The sequence below is a fragment of the Camelus dromedarius genome, chromosome 12, assembly GCF_036321535.1.
Source record: "Camelus dromedarius isolate mCamDro1 chromosome 12, mCamDro1.pat, whole genome shotgun sequence".
In the NCBI taxonomy this organism is placed as follows: Eukaryota; Metazoa; Chordata; class Mammalia; order Artiodactyla; family Camelidae; genus Camelus; species Camelus dromedarius.
The window spans coordinates 11,307,027-11,334,452 of NC_087447.1; the positions used below are offsets into that span (position 1 = coordinate 11,307,027).

A 27,426-nucleotide genomic window follows, 5' to 3' on the forward strand; every position below is an offset into this window, starting at 1 on the left:
AGTCTTTTTATAACCCCCCACTTCAGGGCACTTTCTACTTTGATGGGAGTAAAGCCAATTTATCAATACACACTGTCAGTGTGTTCCAGTCCTAGGAAGCTGCTTGGTGGGCATGCCTCCTAGACCTTCCTGTCTCCCCCTTTCATAAAAAAATGAAACAGAACAAAACAACACAGCAGAACAACCCCAGTTACACAGTAGGCTCTCAGTAAATATTTTTAAATTGAGGAAACCATGATTTTACTGGAAATTCTAATAAATGCAGGAACATAATATGAAAATCAGCCCAGCCAACAGCGATTTCCCTGTGTACCTGGCACTGTGGTCAGCTGATGGCAGGCCCGTACTGACTTCCTCACACCCCCTCTTCTGTAGTATAAATCTCTGGTCTATTTCCCAGCAGACCTGCTTCTCCTTCTTCTCTTGTTCTGCTCTGTATTCCAGGGGAGCTGACCCCTGTAGATTGGGGCTCCCAGGCTCCAGGGTCTGTTGGCTCTCAGTGGTTTCAACAACAGGAGGGACTCTAGAGAGACTGGAGAGTGAAAGGCAGAGAAATGTGAGGCATTCACTGCCCCAGTCTCTGTCTCTCCACAGCGTCTCTGTCAGCAGTTGTATCTCCTTTTATGGCTTCAGCTGGAGAAAAACAGGTCTGGTGTGATTCCAGTTTATGCCTGTGAACCTGGGCTCCTGGGCCCTGGTAACTGCCTCTATGCTTTGTCCCTTTGGCCTAATGGCTTCCTGCTGTCACTAATCTCCGGGTTCCCTCAGTGTTTTCTGCTTGCTTCTTAGCTCTCTCATCACCTAGGTAATCATGTTTCTGGATTAAATTCCTTCCCAGTGTTTGTGTTTTCCTGAGTGGACCTCGACGGATATACTTCCCATTACTGAATGATACTTACCACGTAGATCTGTGTGGGAGAGTGACAGGAAATCCAGGTGACCTAGTGAGCATGTAATGGACTGATACAAATCTGAGGTTGATATAATTCAGAACCAACAAGGCTCCTATGCACAGACAGAGCATGAGACTCAGAAGCAAGATGCCTTCTTCCAGTTTCCACCATTTCCTCTGGTTTGCTTGAATTCACCAGACATCCCTTTCCACCTTGAAAGTATATTCAATACCCGTTGTGACTATAACAACATGATAATATTTAGAAATGTATCTTTTACGTGAATAAAAATAATTTGGGGAAGAACAGGGAGAAACGCTTCATAAAAATTTTGCAGAAGAATGAACGAGTTAAAAATGAAGCCCCTCACTTGAGCAGTCTGGATTCTTTCAAACGCATCTCTTGTATTTGTATCATTAAAACCTCTGAGTAATGAAGTTGTTGCCGATGACACCCCTAGGCACCTTTACCGTCTTCCAGAGGTCAGGGGACAGATCAGAGGAGCTCTGATTTGAGGTTTCTCTCTTTTCAGGAACATTTCCTATAGTGATGTAATCATCAACTCTTCAGAGCCTCTCATTTTTTATTTAGAATTTTTTTTTATTGTCAAATGAATTACTCTTAGGGTATTATGACAGTGATTGATTGCCCTTTATACACTTGCACTAGGAGTCCAGTTAGAAATCAGTAAGAGTTCTTTAAAAAAGCACAAGTTTGCCCCAATTATGAGATGGACAGGCTTTTAGGATTATACAGACCCCTATAAGAAACTACATTTATTCTACACTGGGGCACAGGGCAGAGGAGTATGTTCAGAGTCTGGGTGCCTTTTGTATTTCTAAGACACACGTCTGTGGCAGCAATTACTAAGGGATTATGACTGAAAAGAGTTGTGATGGGGGAGTGATGGAAATGTTAGGTATCTTGATTGTGGTGGTGGTTTCATAGGTGTGTACATCTATCAAAATCCATCAAATTGTACACCTGAAATATGGGTAGTTAACTGTACAGAAATTATACCACAATTAAGTTTTTTTAAAAATTAAAAAAAAAAAAGACTTGTGAGAGAGGGCTCCTTTACACTTGGTGGAAACCTCCAAGGACTAAATCAATCCCTTGCATACCTGACCATTCCTGTTCTCAGGTTATAAAAACAAAGAACAACAACCAAAAAACCAAAAAACTTACATCTGGCAGGAGGCCATGTTGTACTTAAAAGGCAACTTCCTTCTTTCCTCCTACATTTTCCTTATTAAATCCTCAAACATGAGTGAGTCAGTTGCAGGACATGTTATATGCAAGAGACAGTCTTTTTTTCTTAGGAAAGATATCCATCCTCTTTCTACTTTTTCCCTAGCTGATAAATACATAAAAATAAGTAAAGTAGTAAGCTTTTGTTGTCATTTTTGAAAATATATTTAGTGAAAGACTTGGAGTATTTGGTTTTATTTATGGCTTTGTGTGTGTGTGTGTGTGTGTGTGTGTGTGAGAGAGAGAGAGAGAGAGAGAGAGAGAGGGGGAAACACACAGTTTAGTGGGTTGTTATCTAAACTTCTTGATTAATGTTGATTACAAACATTACTCCAGAGTCAGTTACCTGTATAACCCAGTGTTTCCACTTCTCAAAATGTACTCTATGGAAATAAATATCAGATGTTTATTTAGCAGTATTGATTACAGCAGTGAAAATCAGAAGCTATCGTGGTGTCTAACAATAAATAATTGGTTTAATAAAGTATGGTACGTTATACACTTGAAAACTATGATTTTGGGTTTTTTTTTTAAGACTCTTTTTTAATGGCAGTGCTTGGGATTGAACCCAGGACATTGTGCATGCTAAGCATGCGCTCTACCACTGAGCTATGCCCTCCCCCCCCTGGAAACTATATGGTTTGTGTACATCATTTTAGAAAACGGTTTAATGATAGAGAACACAAGCTTCACAGGCTGCAGGCCCAAACTCTGTTGTTCACCATCTGCATTGTGTAGAGCAACGTTTTCAATTTCCCTGGGCCCCAGTTTTTTTCATCTGGGGATGATAATACCTAGCTCTGAAGGTTTTTATGAGGATTTAAAGAGAACATGTGTAAAACCCTTTACAGCGGGCCTGATGTAGTCTACACACTCAATAAATGTTAACTATTATGGTTCCACAGGACAGATAAGGATATGGTACATAAGGATATGGAAAAATGTTAACTTTAAAACATGCGTAAAATAGTGTCATTCTGTTACAGGAAAATGGGGTGCGTGAGGGTGGTCGTGTCCCAGGTCTCGGGTGGGTCCCTGGGATGCACCCCGCCAAGTGAGGGTCCCTTGCTTTGCACAGGAAAGAATACAGAGCTAGCCATAGTAGAGTGAAAATAGATTTATTCAGAGAGATGCACACATCATGGACAGAGGCCATCTCAGGAGGCCAGAGAAGCCGTGAGGCATGGGGTGGGGAGGTAGTTTAAAGTAAAGGTAGATACACACTCCATAGACAGAGTGGGGATCATCTCAGAAGGCAGGAGAGAGAGACCACGAGGTGCGGGGTTGTTAGTTTTTATGGGCTTGGTAACTTCATATGCTAACAAGTGGGAGAATTATTCCAACTACTTAGGGGCAGGGGTGGGGATTCCCAGACATTGGGCCACTGCCCACATTTTGACCTTTTATGGTCAGCCCAGGACCTGTCATGGCACCTGTGGGTGTGCCTTTTAGCGTGCTAATGTATTACAGTGACCGTAAGATGAGGCCCAAGGTCTACTGGAAGTCAAGTCTTCCGCCATCTTGGGCCTAAGGTCTACTGGGGGTTGATTCTTCCACTTTTCTTGGGTCTAGTAGGGTTTTAACTAGTGTATGTACCATCCTCCACTGCTGTGTCATTCTTCTAATGGCTGTGCCCTGCCTCCTCCCGTCCTGTCTCAATTCTGATTTTCTAAAATTATACACAATCATGAAAGAGAGTAAAAATTTGAGCCAGCATGTCTAGAGCATTAATTGCCTCTCAAAAGGAGGATTATGTGTGGTTTAATTTTTTTCTTTATATTCCTCTGCAGTTTTAACATTTTCTACATTTAATGTATTAATTTTATATTTAAAAATAATTTTAATAGGAATCACAACACTGTGACTATAGTAATGTAGTATACTGAAGGTTGTTTGTGGAATTGTTGTTTATGAACACGTTCGTGTGTGTGTAACTAAGATAAACGTGAGAGTTGCACTACAGATGCCCCAACTGCCACCCCTATCACCTCATCTCTTGGTCATCAGTAGCTCTTTTCCAGTATAGATGACCTTTGTTTTGAAAATCTAGCTTAATGTGGATGATTATTTTTATAAACTCGTGTGTATAAAGAGTCAGACATACCCCTCTGCTTAATATTGCTGTGAACCTAAAACTGCTCTAAAAAATAGTCTTAAAAAAAAGTCAAGGAAGTCAGAAATACACACAGTGAAAACTGAGACCACCTCCAGTTTGAGTCGTCCCATAACCTAGGTACCATCTCCATGGATTATTGCTGCCATGATGTCTTCTTAGAGGTCTTTATGGATGCACATTCACACTTAGGTATATATGCTTATAAGATTATGTAAGTGGACACATTTTTCGTATTGTTCTGGGCTTTGCTTTTTAAAATTAACAACAGATCTTAGAAATCTTCTATAATTCATATAAATCTATGTCTGCATTCTTTTTTTTTTAAATTTGGTTTCTTTTTTTAAACAATATTTTTTGAGGGTGGGTAATTAGGTTTTTTAATTTGTTTATTTTTAATAGAGATACTGAGAATTGAACCCCAGACCTTGCATATGATAAGCATGCACTCTACCACTGAGCTCTACCCTCCCCACCCTCGGTCTGCATTCTTTTTAGCAGCTACAGGGAATTCTATAGCATGGATGGACCAGAATTTGTTTGTCTGTGTCTCCATTTAGTTTAGTTTTTATAGATATGTCCAATTTTTCTGTAGGACCGTTTTGGAAGTGAAATTGCTGAATCCAAAGATACATGCATTTGAAATATGGATAAATGCTATTTCTTGGGTCCAAAATTTTATTTATCAATAATTTATTCATATTTATATAGATATGAAACCAATATCATATTCATTACCTAAACTCTATCAGGGGTCTGCAAAAATTCTTCCATAAAAGGTAAATAGTAAATATTTTAGGCTTTGTGAACTATAAAGTCTTTGTCACAACTATCCATCTCTGTAGGAAAGCAGGTATAGACAGTGTGTAAATGAGTGAGCATGGGCCATATTTGGCCCATGGACCTTAGTTTGCTGAGGCCTGCTCCAAATTCTTATTTATTATTTTGTCTCTCACCTGACAATAACTGAGAGAAGATATAATACTTTGTAATTTAGAAAAGAATGCTATTAAAATAAAAAAAAAAATAACTGAGCCATGGCAGTAAAGCTCTTTTCAGAGGCTGCTTTGCTCCTAATTGTTGGGGAAGAATGACCAGCCAGCTGCATGTCCATTGTTTAAATTCATGAGAACAATTTTTGAGGTAACCAGAGGGAGACATGGAGACAAAAGTAGGGGAACTTTGTTGAGGTTTTTAGTCTAGTACCTATTTTTTTAAAAGATACTCTCTATCTCTAGTTTTAGTCATATCTAAGGGGTCACTAGTTAAAACTACATTTTCTGGTATTTTATGTGCATCCTAACATGTCTTTGAGTTTTGATGTGTTCGTATGATTTTTTGTTTTCTCCCTATAGTGAGGTCCAAAACCCCAAGGAATCACCACCGCCTCCTAAAACCTCAGCAGCCGCTCAGTTGGATGAGCTCATGGCCCGCCTGTGTGACATGCAGACCAAGGTGAGCGCAGTGTCTGTGACACAGCCTTCAGAGTTTATCTCTGTGGAACTCAGCTCTGCATTCCCCCTTTAGGAACTCTTCTAAGCTGTCATTCGTTTTCCCATACTAAATGTAATTCAGTGGATGAACTCACCTGTGCACAATGTATTATTTGGACTTAAAAGGTACTGTGATACAGGCTCTGATCTCAAGGGGCTTGGAGTGTGCTTTGTAAAATAAGGCATAAGACTGTATGAAATTTATAAAATACAAGACTTGTTTGCCACCTTAGCTGGATGAAGGGTGCAAGGGCTGTTACAGAGATCTCCCTGAGCGGGACAGAGGAGCCCCGTGGGCAAGCTGGGGCAGGGCAAGGGAGAGCAACGTGTGGCTTCGGAAGCAGGAAGGGTGATGAGTCTTCAGCTCATCCTGAGATAAAATCTGCCCCCTTGTTCTAGTCTCCGGAGCAGGGGTGTCAAGCTCACTGGCCTGGCAGGGAATGGAAATCACACACACGGACTTAGGAGTTTATTAAGGGAGTTACCGTCTAGAACTGCTAAGGAAGAGAATTCAACCATTCTGAATTGGTTGGGGGATCTGATATGCACACATGAAGTGACTGAAATCATTTCAAAGCGGTGTGTGACAATGTGTGGGAGGACAGAGAGCTTATCTTTGCCACTCACCTTTGGGCTCCCAAGGCCCAGCACAGCTCCTGATACATCGTGATTAATACATAATTATTAGAGGGACAAATGAATGGACATCAGAAACAAGTTTCCTTTAATGTCTACGATAAAGCTACGTGCATTCCTCGTTGCTCTGTATATCTGAAAATACTAGGAAGAATATCTGTATTAGGAGTTTTAATTGTGTGGAGCTTTTAAATTAATTTAGTGTGTGTCTTGGTTTATTTACATTAGAAAAGTATCTGTTTATTTTTTGAATAAGCCGTATCTTTACACTGTACAAAAATCAGAAGTACCAAAGCTTGCAGTACAAACTGTTCCCAGCTGTCCAGCTCTGCCCCCTGGAGGTAGTCAGTATCTCCTGTTGCTTGCATATCTTTTCCAAAAGTATTCTGGAATATACCAGCAAATAGATGTAGATGTAGATGTAGATACATATACATTTCTTGTGCTTTTACTTAGTCACTTGGCCTACTTAACATTGGTACCCTCTCAGGCCTTTTGGATGTTAGCTTTTGGAACGCTAATCTCGCCAACATTCACTAACATTATGTAACAGAGGAAGAAGGAAATCTGCCATGTGATAAAAGTCTCTCGACAGGAAGTGAGCATTTTGGATTAGTGAGATAATGTGAGGTTATCCCAGGCAGTAAAAAGAGGATAAGTAGGGGCCTGAAGACAGTAACACACATCCAGGAGACTGCAGGGAGCCTGGCTGGCTTTACACAATGGGGGCTTTTTACTGAGTAATAAAAGATGAGATTGGAAAAGTAAATTGAGGGCTGTGGATGGGGGACGTTGAATGTCCGTCTGATGCTGTGATTTGATGCTGGAGGCAATGGAGAGTCATTGGCTTTCTCTGATCAGGAGGTATTAGGTAGATGGTCTCAGTAGCCCAGTTAGAAAGGAGTTGAGAGAGGCGGGATCAGGACATGGGTTGACAAAGGAGAAGTTGGGCAACTTTTTTGTAATTTGAGGTTTTTCTTTTGAAAGTTTTATCTTGACTGGGAGATTTGCTTTCATAAAGCCAATCCATCAGCAAGTTATCAGACAACTTCTCACAACCTTCTCCACTAACCCTGGTCCAAGTCATTTCTGGGTTGAGCTGTTACAGTAGTCTCCTGCCTAACCAGTGCCTCTAATTCCATTCTTGCTTTTCTACACCGGATTCCTCACTCAGCTACCACAGGGATCTTGTAAATCAGATTCATTCACTCTCATGCTTGAAACCCTCTGATGGTTCCATCACCCTTGGAATAAAACTGAAGCTTTTTACCATGAGGGTCCTAAGTGATATTTGCCTTTTTCTCCATCATTTTCTCCTGCCTCCCTTATTCTCACTCCCTCTGCTCCAGCCCTACTGACCTTTTTAACTTTTCTTTTAAAGTCCGGCTCCTTCCTCTGGGCTTTCCTTCCTTCTGGAATGCTTTCCCCACAGGTATCTATATTTCTGGGTCCGTTCATCTCTGAAATATCTGCTCAAATATCACCTCCTTCGAGGGCCTTCTCTGGTCACCCTCATCTTAATCAAATCTTCCTCACCACCCCACCCTCTGTCGTTTGTCTTGATATATAATGTATATTTTATCTTTACCTGACACTACGTTGTACAATTATTTGTTTAATTGCTTATTGTCTTATCACCCAGAGAATGTAAACTCCATGAGGGCAGATACTTGCTTGGTCATGTACATTGCTCTATACCAAGAGCCTAGAGCAGTGATTGGCACAAATCAGGTGCTCAATAAATGTTGCAAGATAGATGAAGAAGAAGATAGGACTAGTTGCTGACCTGTGGTCGTCATAAGAATCAGAAAAGGTATCATCATCATACAGTCAATTTCCCATCGCCAGAAAAGATTTACAAACAGAGGAAGACAAGTCAGATCTCATTGGGCCTGAGGAACTTAGAAAGGGAAATGAAATGAAATGAAAGGGAGATGAAAGCATTTTTACTGGGTTACAATGTTAGATTCTTTCAATGTCTTGGAGGCAGGTTGTGGGAAGACTAAGGGATCAAAGGTACATGAGGCTGATTCTCTTCATGGTTCTCTCTTTGGTATCAGGTTACAGTGAAAGCAGATGCCAGCAAGAAACACTTACCGCATCAGCAGGATCAGAAGGCCTCCCTGGACTCCATGCTGGGAGGTTTGGAGCAGGAATTGCAGGACCTTGGAATTGCCACAGTGTCCAAGGGTCATTGTGCTTCCTGCCAGAAACCCATTGCTGGAAAGGTGGGACGGGCCAAGATGTTGATTCTACAGCTATCTGTGTCTGTGTGCACGTCTGTCTCCGTGCCATCAGGACTCATCTTTCTCCTTATCTTCTAAGACATTTTAGTAATCGTTGACAATTACCAATCCCTTACAGCGCTCCAGGCACTGAGCTAAGTGCTGTACAAGTATTCCCTTATTTAATGGTCACATGAGCCCTTCAGTGATTACAAGCCCTTTGTAAAGATGAAGAAACTGAGGGCTCGAGGGCGATAACCAACATGTCCAAGGTCTAGTAAGAGGCAGAGGTAAGATCCAAGCCCAGGAGAGTCTGGCTCCCAAGTTTGAGCTCTTAACCACTTTTCTGTACTGCCTTTACCTAGAGGAACCTTCTTGCCCCTCCCTCTGCTCAAACATTTCCAGTGTAAATTGATCGATTATGATTTTTAGCTGCACTTTAGCTCCAAATCATGGCCACAAACTCCTGCTCTGGCATCATCTTTCGCTAAAACCATAATAAAGGTTTTTTTTTTTTAGTTTAGTAGAGTTGCTGGGAATTGAACCCAGGACCTCACGTACGCACACGTGCTCTACCACTGAGCTATACCCACCTCCCGTAATAGTGGGTTTTGAGACCTGACTTTGCCTGGGCTGTGAGATGTAGATCAGAGGAGTAAAGACTGTCATTGGCCTTTTCCTCTTCCAGACATCCATTGCAAGCCAAGGCTGCAGTTATCTCTTGTCCATCACTTCTGTGCTCTATGTTGTTCCTCCCACTCTCTGGGGCAGTATATTGGAAATGAGCATTTATAAACTGTATGTTTTTATTGAAATATAGTTGATTAACAGTATGTTTCTGGTATACAACATAGTGATTCAGTTATACATATATAATGTATTATATATATAATTATACATATATAATTCAGTTATATATATAAATGATTCAGTTATATATATATTCTTTTTCATATTTTTCATTATAGGTTATTACAAGCTATTGAATGTAGTTCCCTGTGCTCTACAGTAGGATCTTGTTGTTTGTGGATTTTTTAAAATTTTTTACTTTACTATTATTATTTTTATTTGGGGGGTGGGTTGTTAAGTTTATTTATTTATTTTTAATGGAGATACTGGGGATTGAACCGAAGACCTCGTGCATGCTAAGCACACACGCTACCACTGAGCTCTCCCCTCCCCTCCCAGGACCTTGTTGTTTATCTAGCATTTATAGGCTTTGTCAGTGTGATCAGTCAGGCAAGTGGGCACCGTTTTATTATCCATAAAGCACGGACAACAGACTTCACTGTGGAACCTTGGTGGAGGCCTCCGTGTTGGGTGTCAATGCCTCCCGGGGGGTGGCATTTGCATGGAATACTGTTTGAGAGCACCCTGCAGCCTGTGGACCGCTGAGCACTGACGGGGCCCCCACGCCAGGCTTTGCTTCATTCCCCAGGTGATCCATGCTCTGGGGCAAGCGTGGCATCCGGAGCATTTCGTCTGTGCTCACTGCAGACAGGAGGTTGGCTCCAGTCCCTTCTTTGAGCGCAGTGGCTTGGCCTACTGCCCCAAGGATTACCACCACCTTTTCTCTCCGCGGTGTGCTTACTGTGCCGCTCCCATCCTGGAGGTAAGCAAAGCCCCCTGCGCCCTGCTTTCCCGTGGCTTAGAGCCGGGGCCACGTCTTACAGCCCTGCAGCATTCTAACCTTCTCTGTGTGTTTCTTTTCCAGAAAGTGCTGACGGCCATGAACCAAACCTGGCACCCAGAGCACTTCTTCTGCGCTCACTGTGGAGAGGTGTTCGGTGCGGAAGGTACGACCCGGGGTAGTTACAGGAAGACGAGCAGAGCTCTTCCTTGACCTGCTCTGGTGGCCCTGGTTCCTGCCGTTGCCATCCAGGTGCCCATTTCAGTACCAAATGCCATCCCTCCCTACCCTTTTCCAACATTTATAAATTTTGTTTAAATCAACTCTCTTAATCAAAGAAATACAAATACATTGTTTAAAATGCAAATATTTCTTCAAGGGTAATATTTAAAAAGAACAATCTCTTACTTTTCCTTTCTCTATTCCCAAATCCAGTTTTCCTTTCCAAACTTTTTTAGCTTCTTCTGTTATTTCCTTGTGTGTTTTACATAATATATTACTATACATTGATTTCCTCCCCCCAATTTTAAATACTGTGTATGAACTTCCTACCAGGGAAGATGAGTATTTAGAAATGGTGTTACTACCCCACCCACCCCCAACATAATCCCCCTCCCCCATTCTTTCAGTTATAATTAGGTCATAATTATGGGTCAGATCAGTATTCAGTGTGTACATGTTGACAGTCACGTAAATATTGCTCCCAGTTGAGCCACATAACAAACTGTGATATGGTAGAGCATGGATTTTGGAGTCAGACTGGTTCAAATCTAGGCTGTGGTATTATTCGCTATACCTTGTTAGTCAAGTCGTTAATCCTGTCTGTACTCACTTCCCTCATGAGTAAAATAGGCCTAATAATAATGTTTGCCTTATAGGTCACTATGAGGATTTTATTTTAAAAAGGTTTTTAATAATTTTGGGGGGGAGGGGATTAGGTTTATTTTTTTACTTATCTTTAGAGAAGGTAGTGGGGATTGAACCCAGGACTTCATGCATGCTAAGCATGCACTCTACCCCTTGAGCTATACCTCCCCCTTGAGGATTTTGAGAGACATTACCAGCATAGTGTTTAAAATAGTGCCTGGCACATGGAGATAGTAATGATGATGATGATCATGGTGTCCTTTTTGTATAAATTTGCTTTTTTCTGAAGTTAATATTTAGATCCCTTTTTCATTTGCTTAAATTTCAGTGTATGTATCATTAATTTATCTGGCAGAGCTGCGAAATCCTTCTCAAACTGGTCAACCGCACCTGGTACTATGTCAGTTCCATTTGCTTTTTCTTGGAGACAGCCATCCAGAAGACTTCCTTCGTCCCGCTCCAGCCAGAAGTGGGTTCTCCTCAGGCCTGCTGAGAGGCAGTTATTCTGGGCCATTATCTTGGGAGATCCTTTGGCTGTTTTCCTCTTTGGATCCTCTGTTTCCTGGATCCTGTGGCTTTTAATACATACTACTGCCTTTATTTTGGTGGAGCACACCCTATAGTAGCTCCTGAGAAAGAATGAACAGGAGGTGAAAGTTCTGAAGTCTTGAACATCTGAAAATATTTGCCTATCTGAAGTTGCCTGGGCATAGAAACTAGGTGGAAACTATGTACCCTCATCATTCTGAGGACACTGCTTCAGTGTCATCAGTGTTCATGGTTGAGAAGTTTTTTTTATTACGATATTGTTCTCATTCCTGATCCTTTCTACATGACCTGTTTTTCCCTTTTTTGCAAGCTTTTTTTTCCCTTCTGCTTTCTGAATTGTCTTGATTTTTTTTCTGACTTCTTCTTTTTATGTTTGTTTTGAACAAATATGACTGATGCATGAAATCAGAAAGCTTCTTTACTTTTTTTTCCTTTTCTTTTCCTGTCCATTTAGAGTTAACTCAGTGGGGAGTTTTCTTCTCAATAAAAATGTGGGCAATCCCATGTCTTTTTTGATAATACTCAATAAACTCTTCTAAATAGAAAATTATGACAAAAACACAAGACTAAGTCCTTTGGTAATTCAGTCTGTGTAATAGTTAAAGCTTCTAACTTATTTTAAGTGACAGCTACCCTTTCCCCCAGTGGGGTCTTTAAGCTGCAGGAGGCCAGGGAAGGGGGTTATGGCCTTTCTTTGGTCCTTTCCCGCCTTTGGCATCCACCACCCTCATACCTATCACGAATCTTTTTGTGTGTGTGTTGGGGGGAGGTAATTAGGTTTCTATTTATTAATTTTTAACGGAGGTACTGGGGATTGAACCCAGGACTTCATGCATGCTAAGCACGTGATCTACCACAGCTATACCCTCTCACTCCTGTTACTAATCTTGATAGCTGACCCCTCCAGGGTTGAAACAGGGGTGAAACAGATGAGACCATATGCTTTATTTGAAGACAGATCTAGATAGAGCAGCACTGATAAAATCCACTAGCAGAGTGCTTTGTAGTAATTTGCTTGTTCACTGAAGCTTGTTCAATGCTTTTCACAAATCATTAGATCTTTCATTTTTAGATCGCACTTCAGTTAAGCTGCGTTTTTCATTGAGATTTAATCTAGTTCATGGTAAATTTATATTGCACTGGTAGCCATGGAAGTCTGAGGGTTAGCTGATTAGACAGTCAGCATGTGAATATCACCCGTGGATGAGTGTGATGTGGAAGTTGCCTGAGCGCAGAATAACAGGATACAGACATATTTCAAGACCTATAAGTAAGATATGAAAGAAAAATATCCTATTCACAGGATGACCAGAAGTGCCATGAAGTTAGCTAGTTCTCATTGTTTTTGACTTGGGCTCCTTCTAAACAGACAAGGCTGATTGGGTTATTCCTGACTTTACGAAGTAAATACGAAGCCACACCTGTTTAAAACATTTATTGAGACAACGGACCAAAAATGTCATTTATGAATCAGAAGCTCTTCTTGGGTTGTGTTTTTGTTTTTATACTTTTTTTCTGTAAATGAGTCTCCTACCATGTGACCAGTGCATTAATTAGGTGGCATCCTGTCTTGCCCCGAGTCACATAGTCACACACAAAGTTTCTGAAGTTTCTATGATGATGGCTTAACCACGGAGTCTCCTGGGAAATTAAATTCATCTGCATTTTTGTTTCCCTTCAGAGAATTCCTCTCTGAGGCTCAAGCTTCTAAGCACATCAGGCCTTCGCATCCTCCCAGAGGGACTAGGTCCTCAGTGCCTACCTCTTTCTTTTTAATTGTTCGTTATCCAGGCCATGCAGGTGCTCCCTAATTTCCACTGTGTCTAAGAGCCTCCCGGGCATAGAAACACCTTCCCTCTCTCTAAGGCACTTTTAATTGTCAGTGTTTCTCATCCATCCTCTGGAGGTAATTGGCCCCAGAGAGGACCCCCCCCCCCCAGGAAAGTTAAGTGCTGAAACTTTCTCAGTTTGTTGGGTTACTAACTGCAGGGGTATCGCAGCAAGTCTGGCTGATTGCTTTTCATTCTTCTCCTGGGACTCACCTGAGTTGAAACAGAGGCTGTTACCTTCCTGCTGTCTCATTCTTGAGAACAGCTCCCCCGTAAATGCCTAGATGAGGGTCTTTCCTGGGTCGTTGGCATGTCTTATAATTTTCTCAAGTAACACCTACTTACAGGCACGCTCAGTTTTGTGCCATGTGCTTCATGAAGCATCAGCGTCACCTGGGGACTCGTCAGAAATGCAGATTCTCGAGCCCCATCCCAGACCTACTGCATCAGAATCTCTGGGTGGGGTGGGGGCCAGCAGTTGGCACGCTGACAACCTCTCCAGGTGATGGATGCAGGCTGAAGTTTGGGTGCCACACAAAAGCAAGAAAGGTGGTTATGGGTGTGAGTTTGTTTTTCTTAAATAGTAAGCAGGCCTTCCTGCTTCCAGAGGTACCGGATCAACACTAGATAGTCTCTGATAAGGTGAAAAAAGTAGGGTGAGCTCTTCTGTATCTCAGAGGTATAGAATAAGAACACAGGACAGCTTATACAATCACTGGTTTGCATTCTTAGATCCAGAGGCCCCAGAAATCTATCAAACTGTCTGTTTTTCAAAGAAAGCACAGTGAACAAGACAAGGCATATCCAAAAGTGACTGTGGATAATGGGCAACTGCAGCTACATGGTTTGGGTCCCACCCCCTGGCTCCTCTGTTGCCTTTTTTCGGTCTGACTGCTACTAGCAAAGAGTATTTCCGGAAATGATGCTCCTTGGATGGGTTGCATTCCAATCTTCTGTGCATTTTGCTTACAAGCCACTTTACTGGGGCATAGTTAGAGCTCTCATATTTACAGAATTATTGGATTATGATACTTGGGCTCAGCTGGTACTCTCAGTTCCCACAGAGAAGTTAAGGTCAGAGTGCATTTAAGTCAAAGGTGTGACCTCCAACTTAGGCTTTAAAGTGAGGCCTAGATTTGAATCTGAGTTCCTCCACGGACTAGTTGGTTCTATGAAATTTCTCTGAGCTTCCCTTTTCTCACTTGTAAACTGGGAGGACTTCTGTGAAGAGTCTAATTTCAGTTTAGAAATGAAGGGCTCTGGAGGTAGAGCCCTCAGCTGGGATCAGGACAAAGTAGGTGCTGCAGAAATGGGGTTGTTAATAGTCATCCTCGCTTCTGGCAGGCGCTCCTTGTGGATGCTAAGGAGAGTTCCTTTCAGAGAAGTTCCCCTGTTGATACAGGTTCTGGTGAACCCAGAGCTGATGGTCTCAGTTTTGCTGTTGTCATGTTGTTCACGTGTCTGCTCATCCAGTGAATATTTATTGAGCACTTGCTATGTGTGCATCAGCTACTATTCTAGGTGCTAGGGAGACAATGACAAAAGACAACGTTCCTGCCTTCATGGTGCATGGATTCTAGTGACAAAGACAGACAGTAATCACACTAGCCAACTAACTAACTGACTAACTCTGTAGGTTGGGGGGCACGTGGAGAGTAACAAGGTGCTATTTGAAATAGGGTGGTCTGGTCAGCTGTCCTCTTAGGCAGTCCCCCGAGTTAAGGGAAGAACCAAACCATCAGAAGAGAAGCGATTTTCAAAGCAGAGGGAATGTATCACTTGAATATGGCTTGAAGATGAATTAGTTTATTGCATTTTTCTTTTTTTTAATGTGAAGGCAATAAAAAGACCTGGCATAAATTTTCACTTATAATCTATTACCCTGTTAACCTCATGCAACATAAAACATTTTCCAGTATTTCTTCTCATTTATTAATGTTTATGCATATAAAAATTATAGTGTACCTGAATTTCTTTTTTCACTTAAGCATTTATCCATATTATTTCATAATTTTATAATAATAATTTTAATAATATTAATTATTCTATTAGGGCTTTATGCAAACAAATTATGTAAGGTTATATGCCTGAGGGTGTTCACCAAAGCATTATCCATAGTTCCAAACATTGGAAGCAACAGAATTTGTGCATAATAGTATATTTAGATTACTTCTGGTGTCTTAGTAATATAATGTAATGACTGTCTTTAAACATAGCATTTTCTTCTATTGAATTATTTGTATGGATTAGTTTCCAGGATTGATACACATTATCAAAAGACTTTTCAAAACAATAACATTTAACTTTATCACTAGAAATATAGAAATACATGAATACCTCCATATATTTATTTGACTGTTTTTACTACTTAGCTAAAATTAGAAATTAAACTATTAATTAGCAAAACTTAGAACTTCATCATTTTCTTTTGAGTTTCATGGCCTACTCATAATGCTGAACATTATTACCTCTTAAAGTATTTCTTCTTGGGCTAATCGTCTATTTGTGAAGCAGCCTTATTTAAAAGGGTTTAAAAAATTTTTTTTGAGGGAGGAGGTATTAGATTTATTCATTCACTTATTTTTAGAGGAGGTACTGGGGATTGAACCCAGAATCTCCTGCATGCTTGAGCCATACCCACCCTTTAAAAGAGTTTTAAAAAAAGTAATCACCATTCATTTCTCATCCTCTGTGATCTGGACACAGGATCTGTAAAAATCAAGCCATGGGTTTTCTCATACGCACCTGACAGTGAACATTTCACGTAATAAAGAGAAAGCACTTACACCTCAACAAAGTTATTCCTAAACTTTTTATTATGAAATTTTTAAAACACAAAAGTGCTTCCTTACCTAGCTGGCTTCAATAGGTGCCAACATTTTGCCAAATGAATTTCCTCTAACTGTTACCCACCCATCCTTTTATCTTGATGGAACGTTTAAAAGCGAATTCTAGAAATCGTGTCATCTCGCCATTAAATACTTCATCACGCATCATCTTTAACTGATAAGTAGCTTTTTTTAAACATAGCTTCCTTCACCCTTAACAAAATTAAAAATTTCTAATTATCACTTTAAATCTATGTCCAAATTTCTCAAATTTCTAAATAGTGTTATTTACTTGCTTTGTTTGAATCAGGATCCAAGCAAGATCTGTTTACTGCATTTGACATTTTATCCCTCAAAATTTTTAAATTCTGCAATAATCCTCTCTTCTTTACTTTTTTATACCATTGATTTAAGAAACTGGAACCTATGTCCTGTAAAATGTTCTGTATTCTTGATTTGACTGGCTGCCTCCTCACAATGTTTAACTTATTTGCTTTATCCTCCTCTTATCCTGCCTTCTCCTGTATTTTCTGTAAGTTTAGACCTAGAGATTTGATTAGGTTTAGGTTCAGTATTTCCAGGGATGAGTGCCAAGAATGGGTTACAGATAGAGGCTTTTGGGTACTTCTTGTTTAATCATATCACGAGGTGTAAGGGGGTGGGTATAGCTCAGCGATAGAGCACCTGCTTATCTTGCATGAGGTCCTGGGTTCAATCCCCAGTACTTCCATTAAAAATAAATATACCTAATTACCTCCCCCTAAGATAAAAAATTGAAAAGGTGTATAATAACTGGCTGACCTACTTTTACTGATGCCAAGATTGACTGGTTTCAAGCAGTGTCAACATGATCCTTCCATTTTAAAGTTCTCTGTTGATGATCCTTGCCAACGTCTAATGATCTTGGTTGCAAGACTGTAAATTTTCTATCATTTTTTTTCCATTTGTTAGCTGGGATTAGATAAAAAGTAACTTTTCATCATCAACTATTTGGTTATCTTGAAATATATCTCATATAGGAAAATTGGATAAATGTTTTACCCTTTCTCTTTGTAAGAATAATTTTAAGAGTAGTAAGTAGGTTCATTAATAATACTTAGTGGAGACTGAGTTTTTACTTTCTTCATATTATTGTTAAATCATAGAGTTATATATATTTGATGTGATTTGATCAAACGCAGTAGTCTTTTTTTTTTTAATGCTCAAATTGTTTTATTGGAGGCTGGTAGTAGCCCCTCTCAAACCGATTACTGTATCCTTTTAACATGATCCCAATAACCCACGATATCTTCCTGTTTCCTTGGCACTTCAAGATACGGCAGGCTTGTCTTGTCAACCACGCCCCAAACCTGGAACCAGTCATTCCTCGGAGAGGGCTGGTTAGTTTCAGTGGGAAATTTTATTCAGGGACCACACTCTGGGTGCTAGGAGTGTTCTTTGCTTTTGGGATATCATTGCTTCTAGGTTTTTCAGTGGACAGAACTTAGAATCCATTTTTTAAAAAATAAAGCTAAATATAAATCATGAATTCTTACTGATATTTGTAAGACTTGTAAGATTTTTTTCCTTTACTTAATTCGTTTAACATTATACTTTTACCTTTTTTTAGACTGAAAACCTTGCTTACCAAAGGCATTACCCTGTTACCGTAATTAATTATTTGCTTTATTATAAATCAACCCATATTAATTTTAAAAATCAATATAAATATTGCAAAAACAAGATTATTGAAAAAGGTTTATGAATTCTTTATAGCTGTTTTCTGTCTTTAGAATACATCCATAGGACTGCAAGTCAAAATGCTGTTTTAAAGCCACTTAAGTGAATTATTGCCTTCCTTTGGTCATATCATCAATATGATATACAGTTATTTGTTTAAACTTGATTTAATTTTTTAGAGATTGATTTTTTTCTATTTTTAAAAATTTTATAAAACAATAATTGAAATCATACATACATTTAGGAATTCCTTATATTAGTTAATACTTTTCTGAGACATAATTAACAAACATTTTCCTCAGTTTGTCCTTTGTCTTTGCTTAGGCTGCTTTTTGATCATGCATAAATCATTCATATATACTTTTAATGTAGCTAAATGTATTAACTTTAACTTGTTTTTGAACTTTGAGCCATTTTTGTGACACTTTTCTTATTCCCTGATCAAAGAGGAACCCATCCATTTTTAATTCAAGTAATTGCATGATTTGAATTATTACATTTAGATCTTGCATCCATTTGGAAATTATTATTTAATAGTACTTTATTTTTAAATATTAGGGACTTTTTTCCCAGATGCTATTTTAGATACTGGGGATATAATGTGACAAGACCAACAATATCTAGTTTCTTTCAGAGCAAATGTTCCAGTGATGGAGGACAGACCACAGAGTGGTCTCATATAATGGTAGATGCTATATAAAGGTGATTTCATATAATGGTAGATGCTATAAAGGTGATTAAAAAGAGATGAAGTGATAGATACAGGCTGAAGAGATGTCCCTCTGATACAATGATATTTGAGCTGATTTCTGAATCCCAGATGAGGCTAGCCATGTCAAGGCCTGGGGCAGAACCACACAGGCCAATGGAACACTTAGTACAAAGGCACTGAGGAGGAATAGACTTTAACGCTTATGTTAAATGCTTACTATGAACCACGTTACCTGTATTGATTGCCTCGTATGTTTCTTATAACCACCCTTTGAGGTAGGTATCTATTTAGCACCATTCTGAATAAGGGGACACTAAATTTGGGAGACCATTGGCCCCTTCTTAGTCTCCAACGTGGCTTAAGGTCTCAATCTGCAAGAGTGAGTCTCTGCTTTTATCTCTCCAGGCTTTCATGAGAAGGACCAGAAGCCATATTGCCGAAAGGATTTCTTAGCCATGTTCTCACCCAAGTGTGGTGGCTGCAACCGCCCGGTGTTGGAAAACTACCTTTCAGCCATGGATACTGTCTGGCACCCGGAGTGCTTTGTTTGTGGGGTCTGTATGCTCATTTACCTTTCAGATTTAGGGAAAGTCAGTGTTCTCCTCCTCGGAGAGGCAACTGGTAAGAGGGCTCACAATTAGGATAAGGAATTGATGGGGGCTTCTTAAAAGGAGACCCAAAACACAGCATCTAATGTGGGCATTTGCTCATCTGTTCTACAAATGGGCAATAGTTTAGCCTCTGTTTGTCAAGAGCCCGAATGAGTTCCTCCATCTGGCAGGTGACTGGCAGGGATTTCAAGGCTGAAAATTTACCTTTGCTGCTGTTTTCCTTCTTGACGTTGGCATTTCTCTTCTTGGTCTTCTCCTCCCCACCACCCAGGACTGCTTCAGCAGTTTTTCTACTGGCTCCTTCTTTGAACTGGACGGACGTCCCTTCTGCGAGCTCCATTACCACCAGCGCCGGGGAACCCTCTGCCATGGCTGTGGGCAGCCCATCACCGGCCGCTGCATCAGCGCCATGGGCTACAAGTTCCACCCCGAGCACTTCGTGTGTGCTTTCTGCCTGACACAGCTGTCCAAGGGAATCTTCAGGGAGCAGAACGACAAGACCTATTGTCAGCCCTGCTTCAATAAGCTCTTCCCACTGTAGTCTCACCTGAACCCACGCCCTCTTCAGATTTACTATAACGTGGAAACCCAGAGAGGAAAGGGTGTGTTTGAAGTTACTGACCTTCTGCTCAATAGGCTTATAGAGAAAGCCAAGGTGATAAACTTCTAGATGTTACATGACCAGGCTTGTAGTCTTAAATTTTGATTTTTAGTCTTACTATTTTTTTTTAAATCATGTACTTGAATTTAGGTAAAGGATCTGCTGTCTAGTGTCTCTATAGATGTATTTTCCACATGCACACATTCATTCCACCACTGGCTTACTTAGATTTCTCCATTTTCACCCCTATGATCACCCTAAGCTTATCTTCTCTTTTTTGGCCCTCAAAACTGGCCATTTCCCTGCGACTCATTTTCCCACAATCACTGCTGTGGGCTTTATTCTTGAGGAATCGTGATACCCCTTTTAAGCTCCTGGCATCTCCCATCAGTGTATTTCTTTTTTTCAAGAGAAAGTAGATTAACTGGACAGCTCTGAGTACTGACATCGTTGATAAATAGTTTGTGGTTTTAGTGACTCAGTGTTATATTAGTTTGGTAAATAAACTTTCTGCTTCCCATGGTATTTACTGGATACAACGTGCAATTAAATTTGTGTCATACCTCTTGTTTACTCCCATACAATAGGCACTATTGTTTAAATCAAAAGAAATTAAAAGGAGGGATTCCTAGTCACTAACTTTTCTCTTAATTTGGGCCCATAACATTCATTATATTTCATTTTTGCATTTACATGATTGATTGAAAGACAGCAAAGCTTCTTAAAATTGTTTTAATCACTTTGTTTACCTACGGAGAAAAGCAATTTCCACTAGGCACTTGCAAATTCGTATTTGCATATGTATGCACGTCTCCAAATTCATGAAGTTGTGTATATTACATATATGCCATTTTCTTGTATATCAATTATGTCTCAATAAAGCTGTTTGAAAAATGAAATGGGCATCTTTCTCAAATTCACAGTTGTCTCATGAAGACAAACAAGATGGCTGTTCTTAGAGCATCTCTGAAGAAAAGTGCTAAGAAACCTAATTTAACCATTTTCCCATTTGGATTAGGAAACCCACCCCCCCCACCCCCAAAATCTCCACTTAATTATTTGTTCCTCTGAAAAATCGTAGAAGCAAATTTGTAGAAAAGCCTGTCAGGCTTTTAAAGAATGTGACTTTCTCATGTCCTGTCTCAAGTAAGCTTCTGAAGGAGTCATGCTTCCTCAAAGGAAATATTAGTAAGATCTGTACCATCTCTCTCTTACCATGGTCTTAAAAATAATTGTATGATGATTTATCAAAGTTACAAAAAAAATTACAAAATTACAAAATTAGTTTAAATTACTAAGGAAAACTCCACGAGAAGTTTACTGGAAGTTTTTTTTTTTTTTTTTAATAGAGCTGAATTGGGTGTCTTTATATTGATGTGGGAACAGAACTGAAATAGATTAAATGATTCTTGCTAAGTTTATCATACTGGTCTCATTTATTGGCATAGATAACAAGGGGGTATTGAGAGTTAAAAGGAAGTGGTAACAGTTAATTTTACAAAATAGGAACTCCAAATGCATCCAAGCTATGTGGGAGGCCACCCAGATAGGGAGCCATCTGGCTTCTCCTCCTGTTTGGCTGGCTGAGACTCCCAGACTAAGCAAAATATACGTTCAGTTTCTAAGCATGCGCATCACTGCACAAGACTCTCTGATGTCATTTGCAGGTGTGAATATGGCCGTGTTCATGGTTCTTTGGTAACTTGACAAAGTAAATTTGGGGTTTTAGCCCTCAAGAAAGAATGTTCAGGTGCTGACTTTTTTTTTTTCTTTTTAAGAATTAGCTATTTTGAGATTTCAGTAGAATCTACATATTTTAAAATGCCAGAGAAAAACCAGAGTTTACTAAAGTGCAATTAAGAAGTGACGGCTTTTTCTTCTCACAGTGAAAGTAAGTGGTTATACGTTTGCTCCAAAGAAGATGCTGCCCTCAGGACCGGTGTTTTAACAGCAAGGAAGCCACTTACAAAAGTTCTCTTGTTAAAAAAAAAAAAAAAAAAAAACGAATACTATTCTCATACTGATGTATGCCTGTTTACTCTTGCTTCTGAGTAATTTCTAGCTTTTAAAACATAAAACCTACCCTCAAAAGACAGGGTTTTTCCACACGTGAGGATATCTATTTTTATAAAAGAATATGCCATAGATTGGGAACTCTGTTCTCAAAGAGGAATCCTTAAATTAGTTTGGCCAATTAGTCTTTGGAATAAGAATAGAGTCCTCCAAGGTGATACACAGAGAAAGACAACAATCATTTTTTTTTTTCATACAAGTTCTAGCACCTACTTCTGCCCTTGTAGGATGGTTGCTGGCCACACGCTCTCTGCTTGTGACCAGTAGGGGGAGAAAGAGTGCTTTTCTCTAGCTTTGCAAGCAAAAATCCCAAGGTTCATCCTAACTGGACTAGCTTAGTTCACTCACCCACCAGTGATGTTTGCTGGGAGAGAGGACTATGCAGCTTGCCTTCAACCAAGCTGGGTCATTCCCAGAGTCAGGAGCAGGACTAAGCTTCTAAAAACACAAGGGCTCTCTGGAGGAGATGTGAATACTTAAAAAAAAAAAAAAAAAATTGGGGTACTGGTAAGAGGATCACGAATCTTGAATTCACAAGCCTATATGTTCAAAAGTGAAAATATTAAAGTGTGTCTAAGTTTTAAGGTAATACAGGAGGTAAACAAGGAGATATTTCCAGTGCCCCGAGGGAACATGTCGGAGAACTTAACAGAACTCAGAAGCAGAGGAGAGCCGGCAATGATGGTGTTATGAGGAACACATAACAGAGACAGTGGTCTTCCTTAGGCCTTAGGGGGACACAGCATTAAGAAACATCAAAAGCAGCTTCAGTTTGAGAACCCGAGAAAGGGAGATCTTCCAGCTGAAATGAAGTTGAGAAGGGGTCACCACTGTCCCCAGAACTAAGTGTCTTAGGCGTGAGCAGGTCCTTAAATAAAGGCAGATGTAGCAGCCACTAAAATACAAGACTGAAAAAATGACTGTTTATCCTTAAAAAGCCGTGGAGGCTACTAGATAAAACTCCCCATCAGGGCAGCATGTAAGCTGAGAACCCAGAGCTCAAAGGAGAAATGGAAGTCTACTGGGGTCCACTGGATGACAAAGAAAGACGTCTTAGACCAGTGCTGGTGCCTGAGCTGTGCTTGTTGCAAGTGTGTACCTTTGCCCGGAGGCAGCGATGTCTCAAGTCTGTTCAGCAAGAAATGATACCATTTGTATGGGAGTTCCTCCTCCCCAGTTATGGTAAATGCATAGTGTTTGAATTAATGCCCTGTGAAAAGATATCTCATAACCACATTTAGGTTCACAGGTCATGGATTTTGGATAATTGAGTAGACTTTCTGGCATCCTGCTGAGAGAATCCATCTTCCCTCCCTGTGTTAGATATCATCAGATCTCAACAAATACTGTATTCTGAGAGTAGCATTTTTCACGGGAGGACTACCCTAATTCCAGCGAGAGACACCTCAGATCACAGGTGCCAACGGGACCACTCCTGAAGCAGAGAATGAGCAAATCAAGAAATCAAAGAGGTCTTCACTTCCTCGGAACTGTAACTCAGAGTTGTGAGACAATTTGATTTTGGATTTTAGTGTCTTTGGACTTGGATATGCTATGTTGAATTGTATGACTGGATGAACTGGGGACACAAAATAGAATGTGAGTACATTTTTCAGTGTTATTTTTTTCCAGTCTAGTTTCTGCACAAGGCACTGCTTGGCTCCCAATTTTGGTTCCTGTTCTTGGGTGCGGCTGACTTTACCCTCAGCTCCCGGAATAGACACCAGTCTCAGGCCTGACCAGTAAACGTGCTTTGTTCTTCTGGATCAAAGTGACTGGGTCATGGGTAAACATGGGACCCTAGCAAAGTCAATCAGATTGCTCCCTAGGAACTTTGCTGGATTTTTTGGGAAAGAGGAACTGGCCTTTTTTTGGGATTCTGGCTCTAGGGTTAATAAACCCCATTGCTGCTGAGAAATATTTTTATCATCACTTGAGGAGCCTGAGGATGAAGCCCACACAGAGGAAAGCAGAGCTAAATAATGAAGAAGCAATGTCTTCTTTTTTTGAGCCTCTCAGTCCTACTGTATCAGCATCTCAGCTTCAGACTGGGAAGTTGTAACTTTTTTTTGCTTAAGCTGGTATGAGTTAGGATTCTGGCTAATTGAGTAAGCAGAGCAGATATATTCTCTCTTTTACAAACTTAAAGTATCGTGAAAGAATGAATAGATGAATGAACAAACAAAATCTACAGTGGCACAGATTGTGCATTGCATGTCACCATGAAAAACAAAAAGACCAAAATAATATCTGTTCACTCCCCAGGACTTTTTTACAGGTCATGGGTTTTGGATAATTGAGTGAAGAACTTTGTGTTTTAAGTCTGAGGCATCCTAAGGACAGCTCAGATATTTAGAAAACAAACTTCTTGCTCCGGTCCAATTGGTTAGCAAAGCAGAGTAATGTGTATCAATATTACCAAAGGGGCAAAAAAAAAAAAAAAAAAGAAAAAAAGAAAAATGAAGGGAAGATACTGTCATTTTTCTGAGATACGGAAATGTGTTGAAGTTGTTACATAACGTTGTCTAGTGCCCCTCCATGGAAGATGATTAAATTTTTAATGTTACATAATGCTGTGTATTTGTAGTGAAAAATAATTTTATAAAAACGATGTCTTACTTGCAAAGAGAAAAGAAAGAAAACTTGGAAAATTATAAGAGAGTTGTGTTTACTTTTATCCTGAGAGTTGGTACTTGAAGAAAATTAGGTTTATAAGAGACTGAGGAAGAGAAAGGAGACATTTATAGTGATGCTGAGAGGAGATGGTAGGGACACTTTTTAGTGCTTTGGGGGTCGAGGGTGATGACTTTCATTAGGTCCAACGACACTTGGGATTTATGACTTTCCCTCTCCAGGTGTGCTTGCATTTTCAGACGCAAGTTAAGAAATACCGGAGGCTCAAAAATAAAATGAGGCACTTAGAGGGAGAGAGATTTTCCTGAGAGCATCTGAAAGTTTTGAAAGAGAGGGAAAGAAGGAGGGGAGGAATTTACAGGCTAGATAAGAGAACTTGTGAGTTGGGCAAGGTGAAATTTCCAGAGCTTCCAGTAAAGAAAGAAACATGGAGAAGCCACAAGGGTGACACAGAACACTTTCTACGAGGAAAATAAAGACAGTGGTGGTTGAGGGTGGGGAGGGTCTGTCACTGAGTTCACTTTACAAACTTCCTGGCGAAGCTACCACTCATCCTGGAGTGTCTCTTAGTGTAGGTTTTCCTAGAAGTGGACCCTGAGACTAGGGTTTGTGTGCAAATGTCTATTTTAGGAGGGGGTTGCTGGAGGTACCAGTAAGAGAGTGGGGAACCGAGGCAGGCCAATGCAGTGTGCATTTAATGAACAGGTTATTGCTGTGGGAAGGTGCAGGACACTTGATGACCTCTGGGATTTATTGTAGACACACAGGAGGTCAAGCAATCCCCCCACACCTCTTCTGCCTCCTCTAGCCTGCCCTCTACGCAAGCTGGATGTGCTTCTGAACAAAGAAAGCCCTTAGTCTGAGTCACCGGTGCTTTCAGTAGGAAACTCAGGGTGCACTTAGCACTGAGTGCCAACAGGTAGGGTGGGAACTTGGAGCATCTATTGGGGAAAGTTATGAAAAGGTAGGCACATAAGAAAAAGTTCATTGGGAAGATCTTCAACTCACTGGTGTTCACACTTGGGATGTGTCGTAAGTCATTTGTTTGCAAAGCTGTAAAACGCTCCCAGTTCTAGAAAGCCGAAAGCATTTCCTCTAGCGTAGTACTGTTGGAGGGGATTTAGGAAGGAGAGACGGGCAACGATTATCATTTCCGTTTCACCTATGGAAAAATGATCAGTTACATGAATAGGCCAAGATCATCCCATGTTAGCGATGGCACTAGAACCAGGCAACGTGTGTTGGTGTTCCTTGCCTGGAACACTTCCCTTTGACAGTGTGAAGTACATCTCAGAAATATGGCCCATGAGGTGGATTTTCCAGGGGCGAGTGAGGGCACTAGGGCAGGAAAGGTGACCCACTGCTGTAACCTACGTTGTTTGGGGTATAGTGGTAAGAACCGTAGCCTTGGCTCCAGACAAACCAAAGTTCAAAGGTTCATTCTATCATTTACCAACTATGTAAACATTAGCAATTATTATGTGCTAAATGACACCTACAGGAGCCATGACAGTTCCCAGCTGACCATAAGAGGCCAAAGAGTGGGCAGGGGGGTGCCCAATTCCTGGAAATCTCCATCCCTTCTCCAAAATAGTTGGAATAATCCTCCTACTCATTAGCATATAGAATGACCCAGTCCATAAAATCTAACCACTCCCACACCTCACGGCCACTTTCTCTTTCCTAGCTGGCCCCATGTTCTGGGGCCACCTCTCTTGCTTTCCAAGACAGTCTGCACTCTGTCTATGGAGTGTGTATATTCCTGAATAAATCTACTTTCACTTAAAAAAAAAAAAGAAAAAACAAATTGTGTAAACCTCAGTTAAGATATTTATCTTCTCCAAACTTCAGTTTCATAATATGCTAAATGTGGGTAACAACACCTCCCACGTGGGTTTTGCTGGGAGGATTAACTAAGATAATAAGTGAGAAAGAGCTTTGTAAGCCATCAAGAACCATACATAAAAGGCATCAACAGAATAGTCCAAGAGATTTGTGAAGGAGTCAGGACAGCTTCCCTCTCTAGCATTTCCATGGAGACTGTGAAACCATAGCAGGCTTTTCGTTGTTTTAGTATGATTTTAGAAATCTTTTTTTTGAGGCTCAGGGTGAAAGCTGATGGAATTGAAAATTCTGGGAGGAGATTAGGGGAAGAGCTCGAGTTTGAGCTCATAATCTTCCTTTGCAGCAACATATTGACAAAGTCTGCTCAAGACGGAATGATTTCCATGGCGCAGGAAATCCGTCAGTCGGCTGCTTCCCTTAGATAGAAAGCAGAGACCCCAGGTTAAAGAAGCAGAGCCAAGGGAGGAGTTCAGGCACCTTCCAGTGCCACGATGCTTGCTGCCCGTCAACGGCGTAACCGTAATTCCAGGGAAAGTCCCAGGGAGATCCTTGTCGTCATGGTTACTTGCATTCGTTTTGCCAGGGCTGCTATCACAAAATGCCGCAGACTGGGTGGCTGCAACAGCAGAAATTTATTTCCTCCCCGTTCTGGGGGTTTGAAGTCCAAGATCAAGGTGTCGACAGGTTCTGACTGGCTTATCTCTTTGGCTTATAGAGCCCCCGCCACCACCACTTTCTGTGTCCACACATGACCTTTTCTCTGTGCATGTGCCTCCCTGCTGTCTCCTCCTCTTCTTATAAGGACACTAATCCTACTGGATTAGGGCCCCACCTTTGTGACCTCATTTAACCTTAATTGCCCCTTTAAAGGTGCTATCTCCAAACACAGATGCGTTGAGAATTAGGGCTTCAACACA

The 27,426-nt window shown here is 40.6% G+C and overlaps 1 protein-coding gene across 1 annotated transcript in view; it reads left to right on the forward strand.

Annotated features, from left to right (window-relative positions):
• LPXN (leupaxin) overlaps positions 1–20,856 on the forward strand; it is a 31,578-nt gene extending 10,722 nt beyond the window's left edge. The window contains exons 4-9 of the mRNA XM_031459542.2: positions 5,613–5,712; positions 8,447–8,614; positions 10,050–10,223; positions 10,326–10,407; positions 19,151–19,299; positions 19,628–20,856. Coding sequence (XP_031315402.1) covers positions 5,613–5,712; positions 8,447–8,614; positions 10,050–10,223; positions 10,326–10,407; positions 19,151–19,299; positions 19,628–19,897 — 943 coding nt within the window. The 3' untranslated portion in view covers positions 19,898–20,856. The remainder of the gene's footprint in view (positions 1–5,612; positions 5,713–8,446; positions 8,615–10,049; positions 10,224–10,325; positions 10,408–19,150; positions 19,300–19,627) is intronic.
• The last annotated feature ends 6,570 nt before the right edge of the window (positions 20,857–27,426 follow it).